The sequence below is a fragment of the Rhinatrema bivittatum genome, chromosome 9, assembly GCF_901001135.1.
Source record: "Rhinatrema bivittatum chromosome 9, aRhiBiv1.1, whole genome shotgun sequence".
NCBI classification, from domain to species: domain Eukaryota; kingdom Metazoa; phylum Chordata; class Amphibia; order Gymnophiona; family Rhinatrematidae; genus Rhinatrema; species Rhinatrema bivittatum.
Window position 1 is genome coordinate 79822858 of NC_042623.1, and position 14183 is coordinate 79837040.

Here is a 14183-nt window from a genome sequence, read left to right on the forward strand (position 1 = left end):
CATTTTGGTCTCCTTGAGTAAAGCCTCTTGATTTTTTCCTGTTATGGATGCCATTCAAGAATTGATTAATCTGGAATAGGACACCCCAAAGGCAAATTTCAAAGGGGGTCGGGCATTGGAAGGCCTGTACCCTCTGGATCCATCTGTGAGAGAGCGTTTGTGTTTTCCCAAAGTGGATGCGCTTGTCTATGCCGTATCAAAACGGACCACTATCTCCGTGGAGGGAGGAGCAGCCTTGAAGGATGTGCAAGTTAGGCAGATGGAATCTATCCTTAATCTGGCCTTTGATGCAGTGGCAATGACCTTGCAGACTGCTTCCTGTTGCGCTCTTGTGGAGTGCTCTTGTCTGTTTCTCTCAGGAAGTGAATGATTCTGGGGTGAATTCCAGAGCAGTTATGGAAACTGCTGCCACCTTTTTGACTGACACGGGCTGTGATTCGGTTCATTCCTTTGCCGGCGAAGTAGCTTCCATAGCTGTGGCCAGACATCAGCTGTGGTTGTGGAATTGGTCAGCTGACACAGCCTCCAAGGCTAATCTTACAATGATGCCCTTTTAAAGGCTCACACTTGTTTGGGAGCAAGTTAGAAAAGCTGGCCAGTAAGTGAGGCGAATCTGTAGTTCCCCGGTTACCTGAGGATAAGCAATTGCAGCGCCCCTTTTCTATGAGGGGTCGTCTTAGGGGTTCCAAGTGTTTTCATCCCTACAGAAACCCAACCTTTCAGAGGACTCTGCCTTTTGGTAGGTCTCAGTCCTTTCATCCCTGACAGTCCAAGAGAGGTGCAGGCTCTGGTGGCGGACCGTCCCTGCGCTTCCCAATGAAGGTTTGCCAACCCATCTTCGGGAGGAGATAGGGGGATGCCTATCTCTCTTATATTTATTTTATTTATTTATAACCTTTTCTATACCGATATTCATAGCGACATCATATCGGTTTACAGCATAACAGCAGGTGGAAAGTACAATGAACAGGTATAGGGGGAGGGATTACATAGGAACAGTAAGCTTAGCAAAGAAATGCTTATCAGAGGTGGGTCGAGATCCCATCGGATCAATGGGTCTTGGAAGTGATATGATGAAGGATATGTGCTGGAGTTTTGCAGCATTCCTCGGGACATGTCCATGGTGTCTCCTTGCCACTCCATGCAGAAGAAGCAAACAGTGGAGTCTACGCTTCTGCGGCACCTGCGGCTGAGGGCTCTGGTTCCCATGCCTACATCTCAGGAAAATACGGGGTGCAATTCCATTTATTTTGTTCACAAGAAGGAAGGTTCCTTTCATCCCATCCTGGACCTCGAGTGTCAACAGTGTGGGTGACTCTTTCGCATGGAAACCTTGCGATCTGTGATAATGACCAATCAATCGGGGGAATTTTTGACCTCCCTGGATCTATCCTTCATATTCCCATCTGTTTGGAGCACCAGCGTTTTCTACACTTTGCGGTGCTGGGTCACCAATATCAGCTTCGGGCACTGCTGTTTGGTCTGGCCACTGTCCCCAGAACATTTACCAAGGTCATGGTGGTCGTGGCAGCGACTTTGAGGTAAGATGGGATCCTGGTACACCCATACTTGGACGACTGACTGATTTGGGCCAAATCGTTTTAGTAGAGAGCAATTCGGTGACCAACAAGGTGATTTCCTTTCTGCAGTAGCTCAGTTGGGTGGTGAACCTGGCCAAGAGCAGTTTTCGGCCTTCTCAGTCATCAGAGTATCTGGGAGTTTGCTTTGACAAGAGGCTGGGCAAGGTTTTTCTACCGGGCACACGGATCCAACTGATGCACCTGATGTCTCAGGTGTGTCAGTTGGTGAACACTATCCACCCGATGGTGTGGAGCTATCTACAGGTGCTCGGTTTGATGGCGACAATCCTGGAAGTGGTGTGGGTGAGGGCGCACATTCATCCTCTTCAGCGATCACTGCTGTCTCCAGTGGTGGTTGCAGGAGTCTCATCTGAGAGAGGGTGTTTCCTTGTCCTCCCCGAACTGGTTGGTGCTCATGACAGATGAGAGTCTCCAGGGTTGGGGAGCTCACTGTCAGGAAAGGATGGCCCAGGGACATTGGATGGCCAAAGAGGCTCTCGAACATCAATCACCTGGAAGCCTAGGTGGTCAGGTTGGCATGCTTGCAATTCAGCCACAGACTACTTGGTCGAACGGTCCATGTGAAATCTGGTAACGCGATGATGGTAGCCTACATCAATCGCCAGGGAGGAACCAAGAGCCAGCAAGTGTTGCAGGAAATAGACCATCTTATGGAATGGGCGGAAGGACATCTTCAGGTGATCGCGGCCTCTCACATCGCAAGAGAAGACAACAATCGAGAAGACTTTCTCAGCAGGAAGAGTCTGGACCCCGGAAAATGGGTATTGTCCGCTGAGGTGTTTCAACTGATAGGCACAGGAGAGATCCGTGGTCCCTGGGGATCAATGCTTTCGTACAGGTCTGGCTTGAAGAAGAGTTGCTTTATGCCTTTCCACTGTGGCCGTTGCTGGGCAGGGTCATTTGCAGAATCAAAATCCACAGGGGGCTAGTACTCCTGGTGGCTCCAGATTGGCCCAGGCATCCGTGGTATGCAGATTTGCGAAGACATCTGGTGGAGGATCCCCTTCATTTTTTACTGCACATGATACTGTTGCAACAGGTTCTTCACAAGGATCCGGCTCTGTTCTGTCTTACAGTTTGGCCCTTGAAAGGGTTCTCCTGTTGAAGCGTGGATATTTTTCTGCAGTAATTGCTACCTTACTCCGCGCTCGAAGGTTCTCCACTTCTCTAGCATATGTACTGGTTTGGAGATTGTTTGAGGCCTGGTGCAAGGAGCGTGGTGGTCTTCCTCGTTCTGTTAAGATCCCACTTATTCTGGATTTTTTGCAGGATGGGTTGAATAAGGGATAGGCCCTTAATTCCTTGAAGGCTCAGGTTGCGGCTCTTATGTGTTTCAGTGGCCCAGTAGGTGGTGTCTCCCTGTTGTCCCATCCTGATGTGGCCAGTTTCTTGAAGGGAGTGAAGCACCTTCGGCTTCCCTTGTGGTTGCCAGTTCCCTTGTGGAGTCTTAACCTGGTGCTGAATTTTTTAGCGGGCCCTATGTTTTGACCGCTGCCTAACCTTTCCTTGCGGTTATTGACCCTGAAGACAGTGTTCCTGGTGGCTATATGTTCTGCACATCGCATTTCTGAGTTGCAGGCCCTGTTTTGCTGGGAACCGTTCCTTTGGGTGACTCCAGGTGCGTTGCAGTTGCGTACTGTTCCCTCCTTCTTGCCTAAGGTGGTCTCAGAGTTCCATTTGAATCAGTCCACTTCTTTGCTGTCCCTGGATAAGGTCAGGAACGTGGAGGAGTATCGCCTCCTGCCATCCTTGGATATTAAGAGACTTGTGTGGTATCTGAAGGTTTCTGAACCTTTCCAAAAGTCGGCGGACATTTAAATAGGAGGAAGAGAGGGGTGGGGTAGCACAGTACCACAAGAAAGAGCAGAGAACAATCAAGCAACCCTCCCACCACACCACAGTACAACAGGGTTTTTACATTTTAAAAAGAGGTTTGAGAGGAAGGGGAGTCATCACAGTCATAGCGGACCAGAGACTACTAAGTAAGGAGTTAATGGTCTCTGCTAATCCTTGCCAGTACAAAGGGGGTAATATTCATAGGACTGGGGGGCCCAGGTGCCAGTGGAAAAAAGGGCACCCGGGTCTGATGGTGCCATTGGTTGTAATGACAAGGGGCCCAATTGCCAAGAAGGGGTGCCAGGGTTTGTTGGTGCCAGTGGTTGGCAGGTAATAATGGGGAACCGGGTGCTTGGGTCTAGTGATGGGAGCCCAGGTTTTAGAAAAGGGGATGCCTGGGTCTGGTGGTGTCATTTGGTAGGTATCATCAGCCCAGTGAAAAGGAGGGCTAGATGCAATCCCAAGACAATGGTACAGATGGTCTTGGGATGCCTAAAAGAGGCAGAGTCTAGTGTTTAGATGATTACCCAGGTTACAGAAGGTGGCCTTACAAGGCTGCAAAGAGCGGCCAGGGGTAGGTGCACACTGTACAGAGTAGCAGTCGTACCACATACCCGTCCTGGCGGCATTCACGGAGCGGAATGCCGCCAGCGGTCAACTTGCATGCAGCAAAAAGTTGAAGTTGTCTGTGATGGGCTTTAACTAAGGACTGTGCTAGGTGGTACCAACGGGACATAAATTAACATGGTGTTACGAGTTATTATTGTGCACTTGGCTTTGATATGTTTACAAATATTATGTTAAGGCTGTGGCCATTTTCATCCACTTAATAAAAGTGCGTTTCTGGAATTGAAAAGAGAGATGTCATTGTTGGTGAACTGAGGGAAGTTATTTATTTATTTATTTAAGATTTTTATAGACAGACATTGTTGGGAACATCATCATCTGTTTACATAGAACATTAATGTAGTGTAATGTGGCTTTACAAGGAACATAGGTTAAAACAAATAATATTTGGAACAGTAGGGTAAGATAACAAATCTTAAGTTTAAATGCAACAAAATAACAGTAAAATTATATAACAAAGAAATTAGGTTATAGTTGGAAAAGAGGGGAGGGCAATAATGACAAAAGGTATGGCATATCCCAATTAAGTGCTTACTGATCACCCGGACCTTTATTTGCATTTCCTATGAGGCTCTGCTGCCAGTGCTAGAGTCCCAGAGGAATTTGCAGAATCCTGATACTTTTTGCTGACCAGCACCATACTTTGGAAGATGAAATTTTCCAGCATTAACAGCATTGTGCACAGTCTATAAGCCCCACCACATACGGTAAGCAGAAATGTGTGACATGTACAGACGCTGAACTCTCACTGTGCTTGCAGGTTGTGCTAGCTGGAGACCCCTGGCAACTGGGACCTGTGATTAAGTGCAGACTTGCCAAAGCATATGGATTAAATGTGTCACTACTGGAGAGGCTCATGACACGTCCCATGTACCAGAGAGACCAGAAGACGTATGGCGCATGTGGATCGTACAATCCTTTGCTAGTGAGTCACACTGAGATTAGTCTGTGTGCCTGGATGTTGATGTGGGTGGGATATTTTTATTTATTTAAAATGTTTATATCCCACTGTATCCAATGTCCTAAGCGGATAACAGAACAAACATATTATTAAAACAAAGTAAATAACAGGACACATTAACAGACATCATAAAATGTAACTCAGTCTGAATCAATAGGTGTGTGAAGGACAGAAACAAGATGCAAAATAGAAAAAAAACCTAATCTTGCACAGCTAACTGAGCTGCTGGAGTCTTTTATCCTCTGGATAATTATCCTTGCTACTCATCCTTAAGAACATAAGAAATTGCCATGCTGGGTCAGACCAAAGGTCCATCAAGCCCAGGATCCTGTTTCCAACAGAGGCCAAACCAGGCCACAAGAACCTGGCAATTACCCAAACACTAAGAAGATCCCATGCTACTGATGCAATTAATAGCAGTGGCTATTCCCTAAGTAAACTTGATTCCCTGTACGTACCAGGATCAGTCCAGACACCTGGGTTGTGACTCCGCACCAGCAGATGGAGACAGAGCAAAACTTGTCGGGCACCCCTACATATAGTAAGGCGCCACCCACAGCCCGTCAGTCTTTCTCTGTCTCCAGCAGATGGGGCAGGTCCACCCACAGTCTCGATTGATCCTGGTTAGGGAATTAGCTAGTCAGGGGAATCTGATTTAAAAAAAAAAAAAAAAAAAAAAAGGCAAAAGGAAGAAGAAGAAATCTTCAGGAAGAAAAGCAGCGGAAGCCCGAGTCCTGTAAGCCTCCCAGGGGGGTTGTAAGGTCCTGAGGGGACTATCCCCCCCCCCCCTGGTTGAGGCCGCTGCTGGGGTTGAGAACCCAGCCTGTGCAGGCAGCAGCGTTGGGGGTGACATCGGGGAGCCCGGTTCACTCACCCCCGCTGGAGAGGAGCAATCAGGACCAGGGCCAGCGGCAAGTAGAAAAAAAAAGTGGTGTTTTTGGTTTTTGGCTGTGCGGCTTCTCCTCTCGCTCCGTTTTTCGTCGCGGGGGGGGAGGGGGGCCGTTGAGTGACCAGCCGAATCGCTGTGTTTTTGGTTTTATTGTGATTTCTTCTCTCCTTCGTTCCTCCCGGCCGCGGGCCGCAGGCAGATTGCCGCATGCCGAGGGGAGCCTCGTGCGGCTCGGCGCACTCGCGCGTCTCCAGGGAGGGGGTGTGCACTAACTGCGTTTCGGCCGGCGCGATCGCCACTGTGCGAAGAGCCCGATGCAGGGGGCAGGGCCGATCCGTTCCCGCTGAGCGTGGGAACGGCGGCCATTTTGGCTTCAGTAAGAGAAGCCACGAGGAAAGCCGTGGGGAATGCCGGATTGCCCCCCGCGCTTTCCCCGCAGCAGCGACCCCCCCCCCCGGGGGGGCCCCCCAGGGGAGGGTGATTCGCCGGAGGACCGGAGTCTGGAGGAGGCCTCCTCGGATTCGGAGGCCTCCCTTTCCTCCGATTTTGCAAGCTTGCTTCACAAGCTTGTTAAATATAAAAAATTGAAGAGAGAGACGTAAAGGGGGTTCGGACAGACAGCCGGAACCCCGGAAGAAAAGGTTGGGGGACGCTCCGCGGCAGCCCGCGGATCCACCCAAGGGACGCCGGCCCTTACGGGGGGGGTCCCTCAAGATTCGGAGTCCGAGTCGAGTTCGGCTGCGGAGGACGTCGTGGATGTGGAGGCTCCAGGTGGCTCCGGGGCTCACGCCGGGACGGAGGCGGTGCAAGCCGGGAACGCTAAAGGAGGGCCAGCGGTGGACGGTGATGACCCTAAGGTCGTACGCTTGTTTTGGAAAGAGGAGCTGGCGCCACTGATCCCGGCCATCCTTCAGAAAGTAGGAGTGGATGCCCCCCCAGTGGGGTCTCGAACAGATGCCAAGATGGATCCGGTGCTGCTGGGGCTTCAAGGACCAGCGGTGGCATTCCCGTTCCACTTTTCGGCGACTGATATCCTGTTCCGGGAATGGGATACTCCGGATTTGGGCCTAACGGTCAGTAAGGCTATGGATAAGTTGTATCCATTGCCGGATGACGCGCTGGAGATGCTGCGTTTTCCCAGGGTGGATGCAGCGGTGTCGGCAGTTACGAAACGGTCCACGATTCCGGTCACAGGAGCCACGGCCCTTAAGGATATTCAGGATCGGAAACTTGAGGGTCAGCTGAAGAAGGTGTTCGAAGCTTCGGCCCTGGGAGTCCGCGCGGCTATTTGCAGTAACTTTGCGCTGCGGGCAGATTTACGCTGGGCGCAAGTACTTCAGGCCAATGCAGGTCTCTCGGGAGAAGAGGCGGCACAGGCGGACCAGCTGGAGGCGGTAATAGCGTATAGCGCGGATGCCATGCATGACCTCCTGCAGACGTCTGCCAGGGCCATGGTCGCGTCAGTTTCGGCACGCCGGTTACTATGGCTCAGAAATTGGGCGGCGGATGGGTCCTCTAAGGCTCATCTCGGATCTCTTCCGTTCAAAGGGAAGCTGCTGTTCGGTAAGGAGCTGGACGACCTGATGCAGTCTCTGGGAGAGAACAGGGCTTTCAAGCTGCCTGAGGACAGGCACAGAAGCAGGACTTCTTTCTCCAGTAGGGCCCGTTTTCGGGGACCACGGAAGTCGCGACCGCAGAGATCGTCCGGGCCCTCCTACCGGGCTGGCTCTGGATCCTCGAGAACATCGTCGTGGTCTCAGTCCTTTCGTGGCAGAAAGTTTGGGAGGCGAGACGGTCCCGCGTCGGGGTCGGGTCCAAAAGCCTCACAATGAAGTACGGTTGGTCCGTTCCCTGCAGCCGGCTCCTCCGGCCGTGCCAAACGTAGGTGCCAGGTTGGAGCGGTTCTACGGGGAATGGGCCAGTATAACGACGGATCAGTGGGTCCTCAGCGTGATAAGACAAAGCTACGCTTTAGATTTTGCACGGATTCCGGCGGACAAGTTTTTGGTCTCCCCTTGCAAGGGTCGCGGCAAGCAAGCGGCCGTCCAGGATACGCTATGTCGGCTACAAGACCTGGGCGCGATAATGCCCGTTCCACCGGGGCAACACCGTCGGGGAAGGTACTCCATCTACTTCATTGTGCCAAAGAAGGAAGGTACCTTCAGACCCATCCTAGACCTGAAAGGGGTCAACAGATGTCTTCGCGTTCCACGCTTCAAGATGGAGACGATTCGGTCGGTGATCGCCTCGGTACGGCCAGGCGAATTCCTAGCGTCCTTGGACCTCACGGAGGCTTACCTTCATATAGGCATTCAGCCGGACCATCGGCGGTTTCTGCGCTTCTGTATCCTGGGCAGGCATTATCAGTTCAAGGCCCTCCCCTTCGGCCTCGCCACCGCTCCGTGGACGTTTACAAAGGTAATGGTGGTGATTGCAGCCGAGCTTCGCAAGGAGGGGTTCCTGGTACATCCCTACTTGAACGACTGGCTCATCCGGGCCAAAACGGAGAGCCAATGCCGACAGGCAGTCGACAGAGTCCTGCAAGTCTTGCGCTCCCTCAGCTGGGTGATCAATCTCGCCAAAAGTCACGTCGTCCCCACCCAGACACTACATTACCTGGGAGCGCTGTTCGACACGAAGCAGGGCAGAGTGTTCCTGTCCCAGGAGCGGGTGTACAAGCTTCAGGGTCAGGTGCGCCGGTTAATGTCCCTGCGGTGCCCTCAGGTCTGCGATCATCTGATGGTTTTGGGGTCGATGGCGTCAACGCTGGCATTGGTTCCCTGGGCTTTTGCTCATCTACGGCCATTGCAATCCGCATTGCTCTCCTGCTGGCAGCCAGTGTCTGAGGAATTTCACCTTCCGCTTCCACTCTCGGATCAGGCGAGGTCCAGCCTACAGTGGTGGCTCAGCTCCGACAATCTGACACACGGAGTCTCCCTGCTCATGCCCGCCTGGACGGTGGTCACCACAGATGCCAGTCTGTCTGGCTGGGGGGCGGTGTGCATGGGAGACACGGTGCAAGGACAGTGGTCCAAAGCTCAGTCACAGTGGTCCATCAATTGCTTGGAGACCAGAGCGGTCTTGTTGGCGCTGCAGTCCTTCCTCCCATTGATTCGCGGGAAGGCGGTCAGAGTTCTGTCGGACAATGCGACGACGGTGGCATACATCAATCGCCAGGGCGGAACAAGGAGCCGAGCCGTCGCGGAGCAGACGCGGCAACTGATGATCTGGGCGGAAAGGAATCTCAGCAACATCGCGGCGTCCCATATCGCCGGAGTAGACTATGTCCAAGCGGATTTTCTCAGCCGACATCGCTTGGACCCGGGGGAATGGGAGCTGCCGGAGTTAGCTTACCACCTACTTTGCGAGAGGTGGGGAACGCCACGCATGGATCTGATGGCCACCACTCAGAACGCCAAGGCCCCGCGATTCTTCAGTCGAAGGAGAGAATGGGGGGCCGAAGGGGTGGATGCTCTGGTTCTCCCCTGGCCCACAGATGTTCTGCTGTATGTATTTCCTCCTTGGCCTCTGATAGGCAAAGTTCTTCGACGTATAGAGATGCATCCCGCGGAGGTGATCATGGTGGCGCCCGAGTGGCCGCGACGTCCTTGGTTCGCGGATCTCCTGCAGCTGGCAAGGGAGCCCCCTCTCAGGTTCCGAGGGGCAGCGGCCCTTCTACGTCAAGGCCCCGTCTGTTTGGAGGATGCGGATCACTTCTGTCTCGCGGCCTGGCTTTTGAGAGGAGACGCTTGAAGAATAAAGGGTATTCGGATGCGGTGGTAGCCACCTTGCTGAGTTCTAGAAAGCGGTCTACGTCCTTCGCTTACGTGCGGGTTTGGACGGTGTTTGAGGATTGGTGTAGAGCTCGTGAGGTGAATCCTGTGCTGCCATCCGTGCCGGATGTTCTTGCTTTTCTTCAGGCTGGCCTTGCAAAAGGTCTGTCTTGCAGTACGCTTAAGGTCCAGGTAGCGGCGCTTGGTTGCCTCAGAGGTAAGGTGCACGGTAGGTCTCTAGCGCATCATCCGGATGTGGCGCGTTTTCTTCGGGGGGCTAAGCATTTACGGCCACCATTACTTCAGCCTTGTCCTTCTTGGAATCTCAATTGCATTCTTTCCGCTCTGTGTACGTCGCCTTTTGAGCCCATCAAGCGTGCGACGCTAAAGGATCTCACTCTTAAGGCAGTGTTTCTTGTAGCTATTGCGTCGGCGAGACGAGTTTCAGAATTGCAGGCGTTATCTTGCAGGGAGCCATTCTTACGCTTCTCTGAGGCAGGGGTCTCGTTAAGGACGGTTCCCTCTTTCCTTCCGAAGGTGGTGTCGGCTTTTCATTTGAACCAGTCGGTTGAGCTGCCCGCTTTTCCGGAAGGGGAGCGTTCGGATCCTGATGCTAGAATGTTGAAGAAGCTTGATGTCCGCAGAGTCCTGCTCCGTTATCTGGAAGTTACGAACCCCTTTCAGGTCTCGGACCATCTTTTTGTTTTGTGCTCGGGGCCAAAACGCGGTGGGGCAGCTTCCCATACAACGATTGCGCGCTGGCTCAAGGAGGCCATTGCTTCAGCATATATACTGAAAGGGAAGCTGGTTCTTACGGGTCTTCGAGCTCATTCGACGCGAGCACAGGCCGCCTCTTGGGCGGAATCTTCACACGTGTCACCACAAGAAATTTGCAGAGCAGCGACTTGGAAGTCATTGCATACGTTTGCTAGACACTACCGGTTGGATGTTCAGGGCCTGGATTCAGGGGGATTCGGGGAGAGAGTTCTGCGAGCGGGACTCTCTGGCTCCCACCCTCGGTAATTCAGCTCTGGTACATCCCAGGTGTCTGGACTGATCCTGGTACGTACAGGGAAAGGAAAATTAGTTTCTTACCTGATAATTTTCGTTCCTGTAGTACCAAGGATCAGTCCAGGAGCCCGCCCACATAGTCTGTTTTTTGGAGTTACGAAGAGGAGAGTCCGCTCGGTTGGCACTCTATGTTTTTACTTGTATGTTTTTTGGGGCCTCTGGTTCTGGGAGTTCTGATCCAGCTGGGGGTTCTTTGAATCGGCCCTGGTTTTGGGCGGTATAGCTAGTTAGTTGGAGTTTTTCCATTTGCTTTGACATTACGTAAGACTGACGGGCTGTGGGTGGCGCCTTACTATATGTAGGGGTGCCCGACAAGTTTTGCTCTGTCTCCATCTGCTGGTGCGGAGTCACAACCCAGGTGTCTGGACTGATCCTTGGTACTACAGGAACGAAAATTATCAGGTAAGAAACTAATTTTCCTTTAATAGCCGTTAATGGACTTCTCCTCAAGAACTTATCCAAACCTTTTTTGAACCCAGCTACACTAAATGCACTAACCACATCCTCTGGCAACAAATTCCAGAGCTTTATTGTGCGTTGAGTGAAGAAGAATTTTCTCCGATTAGTCTTAAATGTGCTACTTGCAAACTTCATGGAATGCCCCCTAGTCCTTCTATTATTCGAAAGTGTAAATAACTGAGTCACATCTACTCGTTCAAGACTTCTCATGATCTTAAAGACCTCTATCATATCCTTCCCTTAGCTGTCTCTTCTCCAAGCTGAACAGCCCTAACCTCTTCAGCCTTTCCTCATAGGGGAGCTGTTCTATCCCCTTTATCATTTTGGTTGCCCTTCTCTGTACCTTCTCCATCACAACTATCTTTTTTGAGATGCGGCGACCAGAATTGTACACAGTATTCAAGGTGCGGTCTCACCATGGAGCGATATAGAGGCATTATGACATTTTCCGTTTTATTAACCATTCCCTTCCTAATAATTCATAACATTCTGTTTGCTTTTTTGACTGCTGCAGCACATTGAGCTGAAGATTTTAAAGTATTATCCACTATGATGCCTAGATCTTTTTCCTGGGTGGTAGCTCCTAATATGGAACCTAACATCGTGTAACTACAGCAAGGGTTATTTTTCCCTATATGCAACACCTTGCACTTGTCCACATTAAATTTCATCTGCCATTTGGATGCCCAATCTTCCAGTCTTGCAAGGTCCTCCTGTAATGTATCACAATCCGCTTGTGTTTTAACTACTCTGAATAATTTTGTATCATCCGCAAATTTGATAACCTCACTCGTCGTATTCCTTTCTGAAAAGCACCAGTCCAAGTAAAGAACCCTGAGGCACTCCACTGTTTACCCTTTTCCACTGAGAAAATTGACCATTTAATCCTACTCTGTTTCCTGTCTTTTAATCAGTTTGTAATTCACGAAAGGACATCACCTCCTATCCCATGACTTTTTAGTTTTCTTAGAAGCCTCTCATGAGGGACTTTGTCAAACACCTTCTGAAAATCCAAATACACTACATCTACCGGTTCACCTTTATCCACATGTTTATTAACCCCTTCAAAAAAATGAAGCAGATTTGTTAGGCAAGACTTCCCTTGGGTAAATCCATGTTGACTATGTTCCATTAAACCATGTCTTTCTATATGCTCTACAATTTTGATCTTGAGAATAGTTTCCACTATTTTTCCCGGCACTGAAGTCAGGCTCACTGGTCTATAGTTACCGAATCGCCCCTGGAGCCTTTTTTAAATATTGTGGTTACATTGGCCACCCTCCAGTCTTCAGGAACAATGGATGATTTTAATGATAGTTTACAAATTTTAACTAATAGATAAGAAATTTCATTTTTTAGTTCCTTCAGTTCCCTAGGATGCATACCATCCAGTCCAGATGATTTGCTACTCTTTAGTTTGTCAATCTGGCCTACTACATCTTCCAGGTTCACAGTGATTTCGTTCAGTTCGTCTGACTCATCACCCCTGAAAACCATCTCCGGAACTGGTATGTCCCCAACATCCTCATTAGTAAACACGGAAGCAAAGAATTCATTTAGTCTTTCTGCAATGGTCTTATCTTCCCTAAGAGCCCCTTTAACCCCTCGGTCATCTAATGGTCCAACCAACTCCCTCACAGGTTTCTTTCTTCGGATATATTTTTAAAAGTTTTTATGAGTTTTGCCTCTATGGCCAACTTCATTTCAAATTCTCTCTTTGCCTGTCTTATCATTGTTTTACACTTAACTTGACAATGCTTATGTTTTATCCTATTTTCTTCAGATGGATCCTTCTTCCAATTTTTGAAGGATTGTTTTGGCTAAAATAGCCTCTTTCACCTCACCTTTTAACCTTGACGGTAATCGTTTTGCCTTCCTTCCACCTTTCTTAATATGTGGAATACTTATGGACTGCACCTCTAGGATTGTATTTTTAAACATTGTCCATGCCTGTAGAACACTTTTAACCTTTGCAGCTGCACTTTTCAGTTTTTTTCTAACTATTTTCCTCATTTTATCAAAGTTTCCCTTTTGAAAGTTTAGTGTTAGAGCTGCAGGTTTACTTATTATCCCCCTTCCAGTTATTAGTTTAAATGTGATCATTATGATCACATAAGAACATAACAAAAGAAAATGCCATACTGGGTCAGACCAAGGGTCCATCAAGCCCAGCATCCTGTTTCCAACAGTGGCCAATCCAGGCCATAAGAACCTTGCAAGTATCCAAAAACTAAGTCTATTCAATGTTATCATTGCTAATGGCAGTGGCTATTCTCTAAGTGAACTTAATAGCAGGTAATGGACTTCTCCTCCAAGAACTTATCCAATCCTTTTTTAAACACAGCTATACTAACTGCACTAACCACATCCTCTGGCTACAAATTCCAGAGTTTAATTGTGCGTTGAGTAAAAAAAGAACTTTCTCCGATTAGTTTTAAATGTGCCCCATGCTAACTTCATGGAGTGCCCCCTAGTCTTTCTACTATCCGAAAGAGTAAATAACCGATTCACATCTACCCGTTCTAGACCTCTCATGATTTTAAACATCTCAGCCGTCTCTTCTCCATGCTGAAAAGTCCTAACCTCTTTAGTCTTTCCTCATAGGGGAGCTGTTCCATTCCCCTTATCATTTTGGTAGCCCTTCTCTGTATCTTCTCCATCGCAATTATATCTTTTTTGAGATGCGGCGACCAGAATTGTACACAGTATTCAAGGTGTGATCTCACCATGGAGCGATACAGAGGCATTATGACATTTTCCGTTTTATTCACTGTTTTATTCACCGTTTTATATCACTGTTGCCAAGTGGCCCCACCACCGTTACCTCTCTCACCAAATCCTGCGTTCCACTAAGAATTAAATCTAAAATAGCTCCCTCTCTTGTTGTTCCTGAACCAATTGCTCCATGAAGCAGTCATTTATTACATCCAGGAACTTTGTCTCTAGTAAGTCCTGATGTTACATTT

The 14183-nt window shown here is 49.6% G+C and overlaps 1 protein-coding gene across 4 annotated transcripts in view; it reads left to right on the forward strand.

Moving 5' to 3' along the window:
* MOV10L1 (Mov10 like RISC complex RNA helicase 1) overlaps window positions 1–14183 on the forward strand; it is a 546310-nt gene that overhangs the window by 384149 nt on the left and 147978 nt on the right. For all 4 annotated transcript variants that reach the window (XM_029617025.1, XM_029617022.1, XM_029617023.1 and 1 more), the window contains one exon: window positions 4825–4989. In XM_029617025.1, the coding sequence (XP_029472885.1) occupies window positions 4825–4989 (165 nt within the window). The remainder of the gene's footprint in view (window positions 1–4824; window positions 4990–14183) is intronic.